Source organism: Pongo pygmaeus, chromosome 12 (assembly GCF_028885625.2).
Source record: "Pongo pygmaeus isolate AG05252 chromosome 12, NHGRI_mPonPyg2-v2.0_pri, whole genome shotgun sequence".
In the NCBI taxonomy this organism is placed as follows: Eukaryota; Metazoa; Chordata; class Mammalia; order Primates; family Hominidae; genus Pongo; species Pongo pygmaeus.
In genome coordinates, this window is record NC_072385.2 from 103,198,217 (window position 1) to 103,217,555 (window position 19,339).

General features: G+C 46.3%; 1 protein-coding gene across 1 annotated transcript in view; it reads left to right on the forward strand.

The window, feature by feature from the left end:
• CAPN13 (calpain 13) overlaps nt 1–18,249 on the forward strand; it is an 84,878-nt gene extending 66,629 nt beyond the window's left edge. Inside the window, exons 17-24 of the mRNA XM_054475334.2 lie at nt 2,515–2,572; nt 2,679–2,737; nt 4,396–4,464; nt 6,444–6,519; nt 8,427–8,555; nt 9,591–9,646; nt 10,204–10,260; nt 17,791–18,249. Of these exons, the coding sequence (XP_054331309.1) occupies nt 2,515–2,572; nt 2,679–2,737; nt 4,396–4,464; nt 6,444–6,519; nt 8,427–8,555; nt 9,591–9,646; nt 10,204–10,230 (474 nt within the window). The 3' untranslated portion in view covers nt 10,231–10,260; nt 17,791–18,249. The remainder of the gene's footprint in view (nt 1–2,514; nt 2,573–2,678; nt 2,738–4,395; nt 4,465–6,443; nt 6,520–8,426; nt 8,556–9,590; nt 9,647–10,203; nt 10,261–17,790) is intronic.
• The last annotated feature ends 1,090 nt before the right edge of the window (nt 18,250–19,339 follow it).

Genomic DNA, 19,339 nt, shown 5'->3' on the forward strand with positions numbered 1-19,339 from the left:
ACACTGATCACTGTCCTTGGCCCGAGGAGGTGCTCAATCATTTCTGTTGAATTAAGACAGATCACCTCCCCCAGAGCAGATGCCTGCGTGAAGGTTAGTCCCTGAGGTGGTTAGCAGGGCCTGATTAGGATGCCTGAGACTAAGCTTCCTTCAGTGGCTGGTGGCAAATTCTCACACATGGCCCATGCACCTGTACCTCTAAAATAAAAATGTTTGCCATATGTGAAGATGGGACAGATTTTCTAATCAGGACTTTTCCAAACAACAGCCAAGTTCCTCCTCATAGAGGGTGACTGGTGGCCCACAGGGGGACTTCGTGGGAATTAGAATAAGACCCCAGTGTGGCATTCTGCCAGATACATGGCTGGGAAGCAGAAAAGAGACTAGATTCCAGCCCCCTTTCACCTCTCAGCCAGGCACTCTTGAGCAGGACCCACCTGGCAGTGTTCTGTAATCCTACAAGCTGTCCTCAGGGTCTGTGTCCTCCAAAGAAAGTTTAAAGCAAAATATTCCTCCATGCACTCAGTGTCCTCTCTTCTGATCTTTTCTATCACTTTAACCAGATTTAAACTAATACAATGGTTGCCAGTTGCGGTGGCTGACGCCTGTCATCCCAGCACTTTGGGAGGCCAACGCAGGTGGATCAGGAGGTCAGGAATTTGAGACCAGCCTGGCCAGCATGGTGAAACCCCATCTCTACTAAAAACACAAAAATTAGCCGGGCATGGTAGTGCACGCCTGTAGTCCCAGCTACTCGGGAGGCTGAGACAGGAGAATTGCCTAAACCCAGGAAGCAGAGGTTGCAGTGAGCCAAGATCGTGCCATTGCACTGCAGCCTGGATGACAGAGCAAGACTCCATCTCAAAAAAAAAAAAAAAAAAAAAAAAAACCTAATACAATGACTTGATACTACCACCGGTTCTTCATTCACTGTAGCAGTGGTGACAGCTCCATAACCCAGGGTCTGCCTGTGGGAAAGGAAGGATCCACTTAGACTCTGGGATGAGCTAGGTCTATCCACCAAGTAGCCAGCATTTACCCAGCACCCGGACATTACAAGTCCCACACTAAGCTTTGGGAATCCCAAGGAATAGCTTTTGGGCATCTTGCATTGTGGTGGTCAAGCCAAACATGCAATTTTTTAGGAGACTGTTTAAGCAACCCTCACCTCCATTCTTACCCTCATCTCCTCAGACTCTTTTGGTTGGTTATGGAGTGCAGGACCCAGGGCAGGCTGTGTTCTCACATGGGAATATGGAGGAAAAAGACATGGTCCATGCCCCAAAGCTGCTTTATAGTGGACGATTCCATGGAAGTTGGAACTCTTCATTAGCATGCTAACTGCTGTTCAAAACGAGGTGTCCTGAGTTTCTGGAAGAGAAACTCAGTTGATAGTGGGCACTCAACACCAACTTTCCTGATAAAACCCAAAGTGAGATGTTGGAGAAATGACCCGAAGACCATCTTCAGGCACTGGAAGGATGCTTTCCTCAGGGGCATCCTGACGGGTCATCCTTCGAGGTGAGGACCCCATCCGGACAGGCTCTGGGGCTGTTTGTGCTTCCAGTTCAAGGTGGTAAGGCCAATCCTGGGAGATGGAAGGTGCTGATTCTCAGAAGACCCCCAGGAGGCACCCTATTCTACCTGACCAGTGCCACTCTACAGGGCCACCTGCTGATAAATCTTTCCAGCACCAGCTCCCCATGAAAATGCTTTCCCAGGGCGATAGCAGCATAGCATCCCCTCTTCCCTTCCCAGGCTGGACGTGAGGAACAGCCGCATATAGAACAGCTCCATGTCTCTGTGAAATTGTCATCAAAGACACTGCCTGTCAACCTGCTGGATGCCCCCAATATAAAATCAAATGTAGTTAACTGCCCCAGAAGTGGAGGCCAGGAAGAGTTCCTCCCTCCCCAACCTCAATTGCTTCCTGCTCTTAATCCAAAGAAAACCATGATGTCTCCCTTTTTGCTTCAGTGGCTGGGAAAATTAATGCTAAGTAATGTGCTCAATGATAGCAGTTTCTCTTAGCCCACGTTTCTGGTATTTTTAATTCCTATTATCACACACGTGCACACACACACACATACACACACACACACACATGCACATAGTAGTCATAGTTTTTCCTAGTTTCTTCCTGGAAGCAGTTGGGGAACACATCTGAAGGGTTGAGTTGATTCATTCAACAATACTTACCCTGAGGGGTTCCTAAGTGCCAGAGTTGGTGGGAAGGACTAAACTGCTTTCAGTCCAGTAATGGATACAGAGAGGAATGCAAGATCACCCACACCAGGGGCCAAGCATCAGGAGTGACCAACATGACAGATGTGCAGGGGAGGGAGTCACTACTATGGCTGGGAGCCATCAGGTAAGGCTTCATGACGAGGGCAAGATGGGTACATTGTGGGGACTAAGTGCTTGGAAATCTGAGTGCTTTTACACGGCAGGCAGATGTGCCTCTCAGATCCTGGCACTGATATAATTCCTGCATTCCTTCCTTGTTTGGATCAGAGGCTGGACATTGATGCCACCCAGCTTCACAGCCTTCTCAACCAGGAGCTTCTGACAGGTATGAGCAGCCCAAGGGCAAGCTGGCCCCATCCTCCTCCCTGCTGGCAACCCCACCCCACACCCCACTGTCAACACTTCAGTCCTTCCTGTCCTTCTCTCCTCAGGACCTCCAGGGGACATGTTCTCCTTAGATGAGTGCCGCAGCTTGGTGGCTCTGATGGAAGTATCCTTTGCGGTCATCCCTCCCATGCTCTGAGCACCCCTCTGCTCTGTGGGCTTCCCCAGAGACCTAATTAGGACAGTAGGGAACCCTTTTCCCATCAGTATTTTCTCTTCTTCCCTGTCCCTGAGTTTCTGGGGATTCTCTACTAACTCACTAACGTGCCACAGCAACAATGATAACAGTTACCATCTATCAAGCACCTACTATGTGCTGATCAGTGTACTGGGATGTGTGTGTGTGTGTGTGTTTGTGTGTGTCCTCATAATTCTTGAAGCAATCCCTGTGATACAAAAAAGTATCATCTCATCATACAGTAGAAGATACAGGAGTTCAGAGAGGTTAAGTAATTTGCCCAGATCACACAGCTAGTCAGGACTCATGCTCAGATTTGAAGTTGGAGCTTTCAGCCTCCAAAGTCTATGCTCTAACCTTATCCTAAACCGCCCCTTTATAGCACCGTTGGGAACTATTTTCCCTTTCACCCGTTCGCTTCCCACTGGAGGAGTCTCCATTATTTAAATTTCTTACTTCAACAAGTCCCCAATTCAATCAAGACAACTACCACCAAAACATGGAAAACTGCCTGGTCTACACAGCAGTTGCATCCCAGCATTGCTATGCTGCATTCGTAGCGGGAGACGATGGGCAGAGGCAGTTCAGAGACTCACTCCAGGCCCGTGGCTACAAGTGTGGGACCAAGAATTGAACCCCAGGCTACTGACCCTCCTCCTGATTTCCATTCCCCAGCGAGCCATCCTCCTCCTGTGTACCCCTCGCTTGGCAAGCAGAAGAGGCTGACTCCATGAGTGTAGACCCCCAGATGCTGCCCTGCCAGCCCCTCACTTGGCAGTGTGCTGTCTCCTGAGACGCATTGCCCTGCTCCCGCACCATTGACAAGGCTGAATTGGGACTGTGAAGCCGGCTGTTGTGAAACAAGAGGGCTTTTTTGATGAAATCATAAATCAGGCCCTGTCTCTGCTGGCTGTGTTTTGGAATCTATCAGAGACACAGCCCATCTCCCACAGAGGAATCCAAATGGTCCTCATAGTGCCACGGCCCAGGGTGAGTAACCCTAGGGGAGGTCACATTTGCTGGACCCCTGCAAAGCAGACAGGTGTCTTTCAGCCTTCTTCCTACTCACTCACTGGCTCCCCTTCCAGTTCTCAGAGGTTAATGCTTTTCCCTTCGTTACGCATCACTGAACCCATCATACGGCACGGCCAGGGCTGGCTTTAACATGCCCACGGGATGCATTCCCTCTACACTTATGCATACAGGGCTCTACGTGCTCGTCTGTGGCTGTTGCTTCTGGGGTTGCCATGACCCCTTCGTGCTCCTCCCCAACTTCTGGAGCCAGAGGGCCCACTCCAACTTGTGAAGGCTGTGTTCTAGACCCCTCTCTTCCCTCGGATGCAAGTGATACTGGCCTCCTTTCCTCAGGAGTTCCTTCTTCCAATTGCACATTTTTCTTTGTAAAACAAATCTAAGCCAGGTCCCTTTCAGATACAGCGGGAGCCAGCTGGCGTGGGGCCACGTCTAGGTGACAATGGACCAACTGTGTTGCTAGTGATGAATGGAGCTGCTCTGGCTTCATTGGCAGGACAGCAGCCCCTCTGCACCTTGCACGCTGGCTGGTTCACTCTTAACTCCTTACCCAGCTGAAAGTGAATGGGCGGCTAAACCAAGGGGAGTTTGCACGACTGTGGAAGCGCCTTGTTCACTACCAGGTATGGGCACATTCTCTGTGACTAGCACTCTCATTCTGTCCAGTTAGCAAGGATTTACTGGGTGTCTAACCCTGCACCAGGGTTCAGGGGTATGAAAGAAGAGGAAATCTCACCCCTGCCCTCAAGGAGAGCTCGCGTGTTGTTTGGGGAGACGTAGTGCAACTCTAGAAGGCACAAGGCAATGCCCAATTAGGTGGCGGAATGAGGGATGTGTTGGAGGTGGGAGGAGAATGCTGTCCCTGTAAGCTAAAGCTACCTGCTAGCATCTCCCCCCACCCCCGCCCCTGCATCGCTGCAACACCTGCTAGCTTATCTCATTCCCGTCCAATCCACCTGCCAGAGGATCTGTCGAAAACACAGGTGTGGCGTGAGGCCTCAATGTGGCCTCCCCATTGTTCCTAGGACAAAGTCTAAGCCGTCAGAGTGGCACGCAAGACCCTCTAAGTGGGTCCCTATTTGGGGCCCAGGAGAAGCCCTTTCCACTCATCCCACTCTCTCCTTTAGACTCCAATACAAGTCTAAAGGAGACTCACTATTTCCTGTAAACGTCACACCTGTGCCCCTTCAACCTGCCCCTCCTGCCTCTCCCCTCCCTGCACCCTGAGACTGGCCGGTGCCCACCTACCCTTCATACTTCAGAATTTTTCTTGTTATATGTATACCCACACATGCCAAATAGAAGTATAATCTGTTTTTAAAAACTAATAAATGCCAATAAATACATCAAATATCTAGCCATGTCACTAAATATTTTCATAACATGTTTAAAGGCTGAAAAAAAGTGTTCCTGTGTGGCTATTTCAGTATATATCCCCGGATCCCTGACTAGGGGTCACTTGGTTTCTCATTTCATTGCAGGGCACTGCGACGGCCGGCATGTCCATTCCCCTGGGTCCCCCAGGGCAAGGGTTCCCTCATATCCATCTTTCCCCAGAGCCTCCCTAGTGTCTAAAACACAGCAGGGGTTCAAAATGCTGAATAAATGACCGAAGAAATTCCGAATGAACGAATGAATTCCTGAGAACAGTCTAGGTCTGTCCTTGCACTCACCAAAAGCCGAATAAGGCCCCCAAAAAGCTGTCCAGCTGCTATTTTGCAACAGTTGTCTCCCACGGTTGGCCTCAGTCACATGCCTGTGTGTGGGTACTTTGCTTTGGAGTAGCTCCTGGGGACAGGTAGGCATAGACCCAAATTAGGGTCCTGAGTTCAGTCCTGCAGCACTTACACACCTAATCCAAGGCAAAATGTTCCCTGCCTGAGTATCAGTGTCCTCATCTGTGAAGTATGATGTTGACCAGGATTATACAGAGAATTGGATAGAGGTAGAAAAGGCCTGGGTGGGTACAAAAGCCGCTCCATACAAAAGTGATATGTTCCGGTTGCCACCTTCTGCCCCTGTGCTGGGCTACAGGAAGCAATTCTAACCTGCTTTCAATATTTTCTATAGAGCATTCACTAATGTGCAAAGCACTCTCCCAAGCACTTTATAAATATTTAGTCATTTACTCCCTGCAACAAACCTATGAGGTAGGCACTGTAATTAGCCCTATGCTACAGATGAGGAAACTGAGGCCTAGGAAGATTAAGTCATGGCCAAAAGTAATACACCTGGTAAATAGTCCACGATTTAAACCCTAGCAGTTTGGTTGTAAAGCCTGTGCTCTTAACCACTACCCTACACAAACTCTTTGGAGAGCCCTATGCTCCCCTCAAAGGTAGAAAACTGCCCTATGTGTCAGGACCCAGTCTGGCGGTGCAGAAGAGGAAGGAGCATGGGTGAGGAGGGAAGCAGCCACAGCCCCTCAGCGGGCAGCCAGGATGGTCAGTTCACCAGGTGTGGCCACTGTGTCCTCCCAGTCCTCAGTGCTGTGACCGTGCCTTCCTCTGAGGTTTAGGGAAGCAAGCTCCCAAGATGGAAAAGGAGTATTCAGGACCTCTCCAGTCTTCACACAGACTTCTTGCTTCTCTTCCCCTATTAGCATGTTTTCCAGAAGGTTCAGACAAGCCCTGGAGTCCTCCTGAGCTCGGACTTGTGGAAGGCCATAGAGAATACAGGTACAATGGGGACTTTGGAGCTGTGGTGCCCAAGGTCCGGGGTGGGGGGGATGTGTGATGCCCACACCCCTAGTAGCAAGGCTGGCACAACAGTGCCAGGCAATCAGGAGAGAGGAGCGCTGCAGCTCTCCTGTCCTCCCCAGTTCACACTGACCCTAGGGGGCCTCCACGGTTGCAGACTCAAACATAGTTGCCCTGTCTGAGTTCTCACATGCCAGTCAATTTTCCCAGATGTCTTTCCTCCCCAGCACAGCTCTAATTGTGAGAAAATAGCCACCGCGTGATTGATACCCTACCAGGAATCGAGCTCGCCTATCTCAGTATCTGGGCCATCAGGGTTAAATGCCCACAGGCTGGCTAATGATCTCTCTCTCTTCACAGAGAGTTTGGGGCTAAATTAAATCAAATGGCATCTGTCTGCTTCAAGTAGGCAAAAGCTTTCAGCCCTGGGATAATGATAATAATCCCTTAGGGTGCATAAGTGCTCCATGGTTCACCAAGCACTTCTGTTCGTGTCATCTCATTTGACTGTCTCGACTACCCTGCAAACTGGGAAGGGCAGGAATCATTACCTCCACTGTCCCAATGGGGAAAATGGATCACAAAAAAAGTTGCACAAGGAAATGGCCACCTTCCTTTAATAAAATCTAAATCACATTTCCCCGGGAGTCACTGGAAGGAGAGTCTCCATCCTCCCTTCTGTGGATCCTGGCCTGGAGACAGGGCAGAAAGATCAGACTGCTGCCCCCACCTGTAGCCTGGATCCTCCCCTTAATGCTTCATAACGTGGAGCTGGGACTCTCAAACCCGAGCTGCCTCCTAATCCCCTTCAGGGCTTGTTAAAGCACAGATTGCTGCACCTCTGATCAGGAGGTCTGGGTGGGGCTCAGGAATTTGCATTTCTAACAAGCTCCCAGGGGATGCTCATGCCCCTGGTCTGGGGACCACACTTTAAGAATCCATTAAAGACGAAATCTTTTAAAAAAGACCTCACACGTGACTCCAGAATAATAAAAGAGAAAAAAGTAGAAAATTGTTCAAATTCAATTCAGTAAGACTTCAGCAGCCAGGCAAGTAAGTGAAAGGGGCGATGGAGCTCACAGTCAGAAAACAGATGACTGAGAACGTGGCAAGCAGGAGAGGACCTGGCTTATCTAAAGGCAATTGAGTTCATGTTTTATTAACTCCGCTAGAGAAACCACCTGTGTCTCTGGCTGCCGGAGGCTCACGGGCCACCAGGCTTGTCCCCATGATGGATGGTTTGGCTTGCAGGGTTCTACTTGCTCTCTAAGTCTTGCAAAGCCTGACTATGTTCCAGTGTGCACTTTGCCCCTGTGAGGTCGGTGCCTCCCTGGAGCTTATAACTAGAAGCACAGGATGACAAGGCGCTGAGCTCCTGCCTGCCTGAGGCCACCTTCTGCATTCTGCTCTCCTGCCAATAGTCAGTCTTTTCCCTGGATGGACTTAGGACAGTCTCTCCTCCTGCCAGGGGCCACTCCCACCTACACTAGCAGCACCCATAAACAACCCACCTATAGTCATGGGTCAGGAGGAAGGTTGTCAAGGTCATCAGCAGAGAGAAGTTTGACAGAGGCAGGGCTAGAAGCAACCCCCAGGTGTCCCAGCAGCTCTCCCATTACGTGGGAATGATCAGATGATTGTGAAGCCTGATGTGTCCCCAGAGCGAGGTCTTCAGTATCTTCACGTGGTCTCTGGCCAGACTCCAGAACTAGGTTCCTGGGGCCTAACAACCAACAAGAAAGAGAAGACACTGAAGGGAGGGGGCTGAGTGGGAGGAGTTGGTGGGAGGTTGCCGGGCCCTCTGAACAGGTCTCTCAGACCCTGAGAGGCAGAGGAACCCTCCAGCCATAGCCTCCTCTCACTCACTCATTCACCTGTGGCCCCAGACTTCCTCAGAGGGATCTTTGTCAGCCATGAGCTGCTGCATCTGGTGACACTCAGGTACAGCGACAGCATCGGCAGGGTCAGCTTCCCCAGCCTGGTCTGCTTCCTGATGCGGCTTGAAGTCATGGCAAGTAAGTGTCACCGAGGGGCATCCCAGAGACCTTGGCAGTGACTGAGGAACACAGGAGAGGACCGGCCACCCCCTACCCCACCCCAGGCCTGCGTGAGGCCTCAGCAGCAGGGTGGGCTGGCAACCTGCGTGAGGTGCCAACCGAGTCTGTAGATGGTGTGACCAGCTCCCTCTGCACCCCCTCTCCCCTGTAGTTCCCCATCGCAGGTCTCTTTTCCTCATCACCCTGCCCAGCCCCTCTCTCAGGAACAAGGTTAATTGAAATCACGCTGTCCCCGTCTCCAGGTTGTGTTTATCATTGAAACCTGCTCTTCAGTTATGTAATGAAGGATTTTGGTCTTTGTTGAAGGAATTTCACACACAAGTGAATAAGTGGGGGCAGGAGGTCCCTCCCCAGGCTTCAGAAATCCAACTGTGTGGGCCAAAGTTTCCACACTTTCTAGCAGCGTGACCCTTTGTTTTTAATGAAATCTAGTGTGAAACCCCGGGCCACAGTGGGGCCGCTGTGATTGCGGGAGAGAGGCCAGACCCCTCCCCACTCATAATCCTCTCACCGCCACGCCACGAGGCACTGCTGCAAAGCCTGCAGCTCTGAGCTGGGCAAAAAGATTGAGAGACTAAGGCTCTGGGAAGGTAAAAGAGAAGCCTGAGGTAAAAGCCTTGGCCCCCACACAGTTCTCAGTTGTACAGGGGAGGTCCCCAAACTGTATCACTGAAAGAGTGACAAGCCCTCACATCCCCACAGCCTAGTGTGGGTGGATGCAGGGGCAGGGAGTGCAAGGAAGCTGGGAGAGGGAGAGGCGTGTGGGCAGAGCAGGCACACAGCCCCGCTGAGGAGGTGAGCCCTGAGCCACTCGCCCCATGCAGAGCTCAGCTGGACAGAGAAGAGGATGGGTGACAGGCACACCCCATGGAGCAGGAGGGGCTGCTTTACAGAATCACCTCCTGTGCTTCTTATGGGCCCAGGCCTGCCTCCCCTGAACTGCCTGGATTTCTTCCTCCTCAGTCAGTCAAAACCTTCCCTTCTTTACCCTAGAGACTTTCCGCAACCTCTCTAAGGATGGAAAAGGACTCTACCTGACAGAAATGGAGGTGAGGTACCTTCCCCTCCCCGGGGCAGGCACAGTCCCAGGCTGCCTCCCCTGACTTGATTCCAGGGGGCATTTTTCTCCCTGAGGATATTGAACAATCTGTCAAAGGCCAGCCAAGCTGTCCCCCCAACCTCCAGTTACTGCCTTATATATCGCTGGCCGCCAGGCTGCTTTAGGATCTTGGCAGACAGATTTTATTTTTTTCCAATAGCTTAATAAAGCAGAGGATTATGTGGGAGTCATAAATCCAGGAGGGAACAGAAGGACAGCCCGCTGAGCTCACTGTACATTAAACTTATTCCCATTGAGTTTTAGAGGCTCCTGACCAGCCAGCTGGTAGACCTAAGATATATACGTCTCACTGCCTGGTTATTCAGGGAGTAGCAGAAGATGTGCTGTGAGACAACCCCACCCCGTACCCTGCTTGGGTTGGAATTAGCTGGAAGGGGTGATGAGACTGGACTGAGGTCTTCCAAGGGAGGAGGGTGGCATTTGCCCTGCTCTGTATTAAGCTAACAAGTGTAAAGAATTGTTGTAATGATGATGCTTATTTTTCAGTGGATGAGCCTGGTCATGTACAACTGAAGCAAAGAGGAAAGCAGACCCACGGCTCAGGTAAGACATGGTAGCTTTGGAGTCTTTCCCTCCTGGGAGCATGAGTCCTCCTTCTCCTCTAAGAACTGCACGTAAGACTCTCTCCTTGGGAGAGCCTCCCCAGGGATGACAGACCCTTACATAAGGGAACCAAGGCTTAGCTGCTCAAGGCCCTTGAGTTTCAAGGCCAATGCTGCAGATTTCATGCAGACAATGTAGACCAATGGACCTTTATGGAAAGGCATGGCTTGAAAGGCATGAATGAGGGTTTAGAATTCTTTACTGAAGTTCCAAAGAAAAAAAGTATCTCTCATCACAGGAAGGGCAAGAGAAATGGTAGAAATGGAATGGTGTAGAGCAACAGAAATGGTAGAAATGGTCAGGCCTTGAGGAGAGAAGAGCGGGCTCTAGCCCCAGCTGTACCATTGTCTCACTGTGCAGCTTTGGACAGATGATGAACATCTGTAGGCATCAGTGTTTATCCCTCTAGCATGAGTGTGCTGAAGAATTAACACTCACGTCATTTCCTCTACATTTTTTTTCACGAAACAGACCCTAGAGTTACATAGTCCACACCCTAACCCTGCTGTAGCAGAAGCCCCATCAGTCTTCTAGAATCCTTTAGGACAGGGGAGCTCAAGATGTTGTGGTTCCCATTGTTGGACATCTCCAAGTGTTAGGTATTCCTTAGCTAGAGGCAATCATCTACTTCCCTGAAAATTTCTACTCATGCTTCTGGCTCTACTCTCTGGACCACTGTAGAAAAAAATACTGGACATGCAAGACCTACAAATATTTGAGGATACCTTTGCTGTTTTGCCCAAAGCCCATCTTCTTTAATTATTCCTGTTGGTTTTCATCCAGACCTCCTGGTGACCATTCTCTATGTGCCAATGTACCTTTGAAGTATACAGTTCTCCACGCAGCCGACCTGTGATCAATATCACCTAAAACTCGATTGTTTTTGTAAACAGTATTTAATCTCCCATTCATGTACCTTGAAGTCAAGAGACAGACACTGTCTCCATAAATAATGTTTTAGCATAAATATTTCCTGATGAACGCTTGATGCTTTCTAATGATCGCAAATGAATACTGCAGAGATCATAGTTAATTTGACCCAATTGTATTTCCTTGAGTTCTCCTTTCACTCCTTTTTAAAAACAGAACATTTGATTATTTTCAGTTTTATTGTGTCTGTTCCAATCTGCATGATTTCTAATATCAAAAATGATTCTTCAATTGTATATTTAAGCTAATTTGATACACAGGGCCTAAAGGCTTAAACTTTCAAAATAACTGGATTCTCTCTTACTATCTTTTCTCCTGTACAGGGTCCCGATTCTCTCTTAACTAATCTTTCCACCCTTCCTATTTTTAAAAAATGTGTCAGATAGAAGGATAATATTAGAGGCATTATTGTGTTTACTTCAGTTTCTTTCACTAATGCCTATCATCAGCCCCAGGAGCGCTTCCCTAGCTTCCTCATTAATCACCACCCTCTGGCATCACATCATTAAAGCACATCCACTCACTCTTGGCTTGTGGTTTGCTTTACAGAATTGGAGGCAGGAAGGTGAAGAAGTTCTGCCTCCAAATCTACAAACCCACTTTCCTCTGTAACTATTTCCCTCCTTCTTCCTCATTACCCTTCACCTTCTCAAGGGCCTGATTGAATGAATTCTCTCTTCTGTCTTCTGAATACTAAACCTGTCTCTGTCTTCTGGAGTCATTTAACTCCCATTTAAAAATGTGTATCTTTTAAATTTCTTCATCTCCTACCCCTTCCAGCTAAACTCCACCTCTTTCCTCTCATTGCAACCAAATTTCACGGAAGAGCTCATTGTCTACACATTCTCACTTCCCACTCTCCCTGCTAACTGCTTCAGTTGAGATTTCTTAGACATCATCTCTCTTCCCTGACTTTGGCATGGCCTCCCTATCTGATTTTCCTATATCCACTCGTATCCCTCAAATCAATTTCCTGCAGCCAGACTACACTTTTTAAAATTCAAATCCAATCATTACATTCTCCAGGTTTAAAAACCCTTCAATGTCCTCCCATTGCTCACAGGAAAAATCTGGCATCATTAACATGGACCACAAGAGCCTGTCTCCTCTGGCCCCTGCCCACCATCTAACCACAACTTGTGCCTCTTTTTCCTTCTCTCTACTCCCACCACACCATTACACGTTTACTTCCTTCTATTTTCCATGCTTTTCCCAGCCTCAAGCCTTTGGCCTTTCTGTCTGCTCTGCCTTGGCTATCAGTCACCAAACTCCTGATCCTTTATGTCTTAGCCCAGTTGGGTTCCCATGTTCTGGGTTCCCATATTATTCACTCACATATCCCCCCTCCCCAGTCATAACATTCAATACACTTGGTTGTAGCCCATTCCTTCTTTTAAAGAAATATATTGAGATATAATTCACACATTGTACAGTTTGCTTATTTAAAGTATAGAGTTCAATGGTTTTTTGCATAGTCAGAGTTGTGCAACAATCACCACAATATGATTGTTATAACATTTTTATCACCACAAAAAAGAAACCCCATGCCCATCTAGCATGCCCACAGCAGTTGCTCCCCAATTGTGTCCCACCCTCTAGCCTGAGGCAACCACTAATCTACCTTCTGAATCTGTAAGTTTACCTATTCTGGACATTTCATATGATTGGATTCATACAACATGTGGTCCTTTATGACTGGCTTCTTTCACTTAGCGTAATGCTGTCAGGATTCATCCATGTTGTAGCATGTATCAGTACTTCATTCCTTTTAAGTGCCAAATAATATTTCATCTATTCCTCAGTTGATAGATTTTTTTTATCTATTCCTCAGTTGATAGACATGTGGGTTGTTTCTAGTTTTGACTATTATTAATAATCCTGCTATGAATGTTTGTACACAGGTTTTTGGGGGGACATATGTTTTTATTTCAATTGGGTGTATAGTTATGAGTGGAACTGCTGGATCATATGGAAATTCTATTTGTAACTTTTTGAGGAACCATCAAACTGTTTTCCAAAGCAGCTACACCATTTTACATTCCCATCAGCTGCAAATGAGAATTCCAGTTTCTCCACATCCTCAGCAACCCTTGTCATTGTCTGTCTTTTATAGCAATCCTAGGGAGTGTGAAGTGATATCTCACTGTGGTTTTGATTTGCATTTTCATGATGACTAATGATTTTGAGCATCTTTTCAGTGCTTATGGGTTATTTTATATCTTCTTTGGAGAAATGTTCATTTAGTTCTTTGTCCATTTTTAAGCTGGGTTATTTATATTTTTACTACAGAGGAGTTGTAGATGTTCTTTGTATATTGTAGATATGAATTCCTTATATATTTGATTTGCAAAATTTTTCTCCCCTTCTGCAGGTTGTCTTTGCAGTTTTTGACACTATCATCTGTAGTATATGAGTCTTTAATTTTGATGGAGTCTAATTTATCTATTGTTTTCTTTTGTCTCACATATTTTTGGTGGTATAGCTGAGAAATCATTGCCCAACCCAAGGTCAAACTATTTATTCTGGTTTTTCTTCAAAAAGTTTTATAGTTTAGCTCTTACATTTAGGTCTTTGATCCATTTTGAGATCATTTTTTACATGGTGTGAAGTAGGGTTCTAATTTCATTCTTTTGCATTCATTCATTTGTCCCAGCACCAGTTGCTGAAAAAACTATTCATTCTCCTGTTTCTTTGTCTTGGAACCCTTTTCAAAAATCAATTTAATATAATAATTTATCTATGGACTTTCCTTTCTGTTCAATTGATTTATATGTGTATCTTATGCCAGTATCACACTTTGTTGGTTGCTACAATTTTATAGTAAGTTTTGAAATTAGGAAGTGTGAGTTTTCCAACTTTATTTTACTTTTCAAGACTATTTTGGCTCTTCTGGGTTCCTTGCATTTACATATAAATTTTAGAATCAACTTATCAGCTTCTGGGATTTTGATAGAGATTACATTAAATCTAAAGGTCAATCTGGGGAATATTGCCATCTTCACAATATAAAATCTTTTGTTCCATGTGTCTCTTCATTTTTATAGATCTTCTTTAATTTTTTTGAAAAATGATTTACAATTTTCAGTGTAGAAGTCTTACACTTTCCTTGTTAAATTTATTCCTAACTATTGTAGTTTGGGATGCAATTTTAAATAAAATTGTTAATATTATTTTCAGATTTTCATTGCTAGTGTACAGCAATAGAAATTATTTTTATATTGATCTTATATCCTGCAACCTTGCTAAACTTGTTTATTAGTTCCAATATTTTTAAAGGGCTTCCTTAGAATTTTATATATTGAAAAATCATGTAATCTGCAAGTAAAGACAGTTTTATTTTTCCACTCCAATATAGAGGCTTTTTATTTCTTTTTCTTGCCTAATTGTCCGGCTAGAACCTCTAATACAATGCCAAATAGAAGTGAACAAAGCAGACAATCTTGTGTTCCTGATCTTGGGGGAAAACACCCAATCCTTTGCCATTAAATATGATGATCACTGTGCGTTTTTCATAGATACCATTTGCCAGGTTGAGGAAGTTCACTTATATTTGTAGCTGGCTGAGTTAACACACTTTTCATTACTTGCTTGATGTCGGTATTCTCTGCTAGACTATAAGCCTGGGTATGTCTTGTTTGTTGCTATTTCCTTAGCACAAAGCGAAACACCTACCATGGAGAAACTAGTTGGTAACTTTCTCCCAAATAACCGAAAGAAATTGTTCTTTCAGGTTTATACCTTCCTTTGTTTTGTTCTCATCCCAGCATTTGTTAGTATTAGCTTATATCCTAGTCTTCCTGCTATTTTAGCTATTCTCTATTTTCTTCCCCTTTATGGTGTACTGGGAGGCAGGTAGTTAATATTATCTTGTTATTATCTCTAATACATCATTACCCATATTATCTTATGAAGGCCTATTTTTCCCTCACTTTTTTGAAAAATTTGAAAATTTCCCTCACTTTTTTGAAAAAGTTGAAAGTGTCCTGGTCACTTCAACTCTATCCAATATTCCTTTACTTTGCTATTACAAAGTTTCTTTCTTCTAGGAGTTCCAACACTCTGAGGTCAGCAAAGAGACTTTTATTGTTAGCCAGGATTCGATCCAGAGAAGTCCCTCTCTTTGCTCACTTGATCCTCTGTGTTACAAATTGTCACTGGAGCGAGCAAAGGCTTTGTCCTGAGTTAAGCGAGCTTCTCCCAGAGATGAGGGTTATTGGAGCTCCATCACCAGTCTACTTGGTTTCCAGGTCACTCCCTACAAACTGTGTACAAGAGGTCTTTTATCTGCCCTTGGACTCACCGGGCAAGTTGAGGTATACTTTCGTGGTAAGAATACTTCTGTTCCTCTCTCTGGCTCATCTTCAACCCATCTGCTCTCCTCTGACCTAGCAGATTGGGATATAGGTATATGCAACTGGGCTGAACTCCTCTTCCTCTCTTCCCATCATATATATTTCTTTTAAACAAAGTGTATGCCTTGTTGTCACACTGCAGGCAATACCTATATTAAAATATGTTAAAATATGTTTAAATATAAAGTTCATACTTGAAAGAGTGCGAATACTTATCTCATTGCTCTGTGCTCCTTGGACACTTGAGGCTGTATTGATTTTAATTGATTTCAGAGTCTAGAGGTTTAATACACGGCAAATCACACCCTGCTGAGAGTTTGTCTAGCTAATGTGATCTACATCCATGTTGATCTGTCAATATGCCAGTGAAATGCCTTATTCTAACAAAATTGTCATTTATAACAATTTCCCACTGTATAAAAATACAGTTTCTTGAGGAAAGGGCCACCTTCTCCTAGTCTGCAGGATTTAGGTGAAATATGACAACAGTGGCCCTGGTCTTACAGATGACCAACAACCATTTTCTGCAGGATGAGTCTACTTCTAGCCTAGTAAATCCATCTCTCCAATCTCATTCTGTTCATCAAAAGAAATTCTTTTCGAGAGACCTGGCTAGATGTTGGGTTGAAGACTGACACCCCAGGGCAGATGGAACTGTCAGAGTTCAAGTTAAACTCTCCTATACTTGTGAGTTGAGAGTTGTGAGTCTGGATGTGCCTCTGGTGATGTGAAAACACTCAACACCATTGGCAAGCATACACCTGGTGGTTACCAGGCACCTTGAGATGCCAGGGTGCCCAGCCTTCTGGAGCTGGCATTGGAAGAAAAATGTATCCAACTGGGAAACTGACATGTACACTCCAAGGGCATAAACCAAGGAGGAGGAAGAGGTGGAATCCAGGAAACAGAAGATCCAACACTAGACAGAGGCAGGGAAGTCCAAGGACCAGCGTTGTGCAGCAGAGCAAGAGAGTGAGCCATCCCGAGAGGAGCTGGAGGGGCGGCCTTTGGGGAAAATGGGAGCAATTTTTGATCAGATTGCTTAATTATAGAAAAAATAATGTTCAGAGGGATTTTGAAATTCTGCTGGAGAGCTATGGAAGAATTAGTAGGATAATGACTTAAACTAAGCAGACAAAAAAGTGAGGTAGTTATTAACTCCTGGAAGAATAAAGAGTTACAGAAGAGAGAAAATGTGATCCTAGAGTATTTTTTCACTCAGCAGTTAACAGTACATATATAATTGTAATAAAATACAAATGGAATATTGATTTAACAAAAATGTGACATAAATATATCAGAAGGAGGGAAGATGTAGACATGAAAGGGGGTTAGAAGCAACCCCACCCCATCTTGCATCATAAGAAGTCAATAGGCATTTAAAATTGACAAATCAAGAATTAACTGCATAAGCATATTACCTAGAAATATGGAGGTAAACATCAGAAGAAAGAGTTTAGGGAGGGGAATTTGGTTAGAAATGGGACAAGAACATGCTATTTTTCCTTCGTGCCTTGTAGTACTCTTTGAATTTTTTAATTATGTATCTTGGACTGAATTTTCATGAAAAAAATAGGCAAACTAGCAAGTAGTCTGAGAGACAAGAGAGGTGGAGGGAGGCAGGGAAGAAGAGTTGAGGCCTCTTTACCCCATGGGTAGGGCAGCTGGCTGATTATTGCAGAAAACGTGACTATGCACGAATGTCACTTTATTCCAAGCCCCCTGCACTTGAGAAAAACCACTCCTCTGCAGAAGTCCAAAGCTAGCCATCTGGAGCTTGGATGGGACACAGCTCAGGGCTGTTGTTACTGTAACAGCCCCTGGCCTCAGCCCTTCCAACCTGCCTGGAGATGGTAGGAACATGTCTCCCCCAAGTTTCCCTCCACTCCAGTGCCAGCCCTCAAGGTGCTAAAATGGGCTATGATATGAACTGAAGCTTGGGGCAGGACAGGTGCGGGGGTGCCCTTTAAGGAATTTTGAAGAATGGGGTAGGGTCATCGATTAAGGGGCCACGGGCATGTTGGGGTCTGTCAGCCTTGCCAGCAGGAAGCACCAGTGCTTCCTCTACTGTGGGATGATCCAGAACAGCATCTTTGGAATGGGGCCCCACTTCCGTGGTCACTCAGAGGAAGGAGTTTCTTTACTCACCCTTGGCCTTCTGCATTTGCACCTCCATGTCTTTCTCTAGGACAAGCTCCCAGTGATCACTCAAGAATCTGGCTCTCATTCTAAGAGGCTGTGCTGCCCACTGTGATTGTGATACATCTAAACCGGCCCTGCGTGAAACCAAGTCCACGCTGTCTTCCAACAGCCTGGGTTCAGTCCTTGGCTGGCCCAGGCCCAGTTAAGCCTGTGGCCACCAAGCAGCTCATGTGAGCACTTTGGGATGTGCTCAGTCTACGTTGCCCTGGAAAAGGAAGCAGGAGATGTCTCCCTGTGGGAAAGGAGAAGAGAAGTTGTCTCTGAGTCCCCTGTCACCAGTTGGATTCATTTCTTGGAAGAGCCAGAATGAGCCAGTTTGCCCACCCTCGGGTGCTATGGGTGACACAGGAGCTGTCCACTGGGTGTTTGCAGAATAATTACACTATCTTATGTCTGAATCCTGATGATTTCACAGCTAAATGGCAAAAATAAAATATGTTTCCCATAAAGGTCTCTCATTCATATTCTGTCTCAAAAATACATTTGGGGAAGAGGAAAAGTACCCAGCAAGGCAGACGCTTCCCTCACTCTCTCCTCATCCATGGTGTGGTCACCGGGTGTCTCAAAAAGCAGAGGCCCACAGAGGATGGAAGAGATTCCACAGCATAACTGGGCCAGACCCCACTCAGAAGAATTTGCAGTTGGAAAGCTCATTTCTGGATGCATCAACCCAGTAGGGGAATCATTGCAAATGGGTGTGTGAAAAGGACAGGAAGGTGAGAAGCTTGCTGGGTGTGACTTTCTGAGTGGCACGGTCAGAGGACAGGATGGTATGGGCAGGGCTGCATCATCACACACACACCCATGCCAGGAGCAAGGGCAGTGCTCGGCAGTGATTGCATGCTGTATACAAGTACCAAACACGCAGCCAGGTGACCTCATCCACAGGGACTGTTGTAAAGCCTTCACAGTCATTTCAAGTAGAATAGCTACCTGCCTAAGGCGTTGAGCCCCTCTTGCTAATGCTTTTGAATAGTGAGAGGGTCAGACACACAGCAAAGTTTGGGACAGGTCACTTTGCCTCCCAGTCCCCTGCTTGGTTAGCCAGGATAGATGCCCATGGTTGTGAGCATGGACTTTGGAGTTAAAGCTAATGTCTAAAGATCCTGAATCCCAGGCTGTCAGCCTGCCCTGTTACATAAGATTTTCTGCATGCAAAAAAACGGGGACTGGCAGGTCAACAGAGACTCTGATAAGTGGGAAAATCCATAAGAATGAATAAGCCATTTCCTGCAGGATTCAAAGATGACCTTCACCCAGGCATTCAGGTAGAAAGTCCAGCACACCTGCACAATTTGCTGCCACAACCACATGTCATTCCAAGCTCCTTTTGGGCCTGCTTGCATCCTGGAGGACAAGCAGAAATGGATGATTCTGCAGGCCTAGGGTCAGTGGTGAGCAGCCCCAGGGGTCTGCACAGGCTGGACTGGTGTCCTTAAGATACAGGGCAATTTTCTCCCTCACAGGGCTTTGATCAGGGACCAGTCATTAATTTTCTCTTTAACAGGATTTAAAGGGGCAGGGTCCTCAATTGC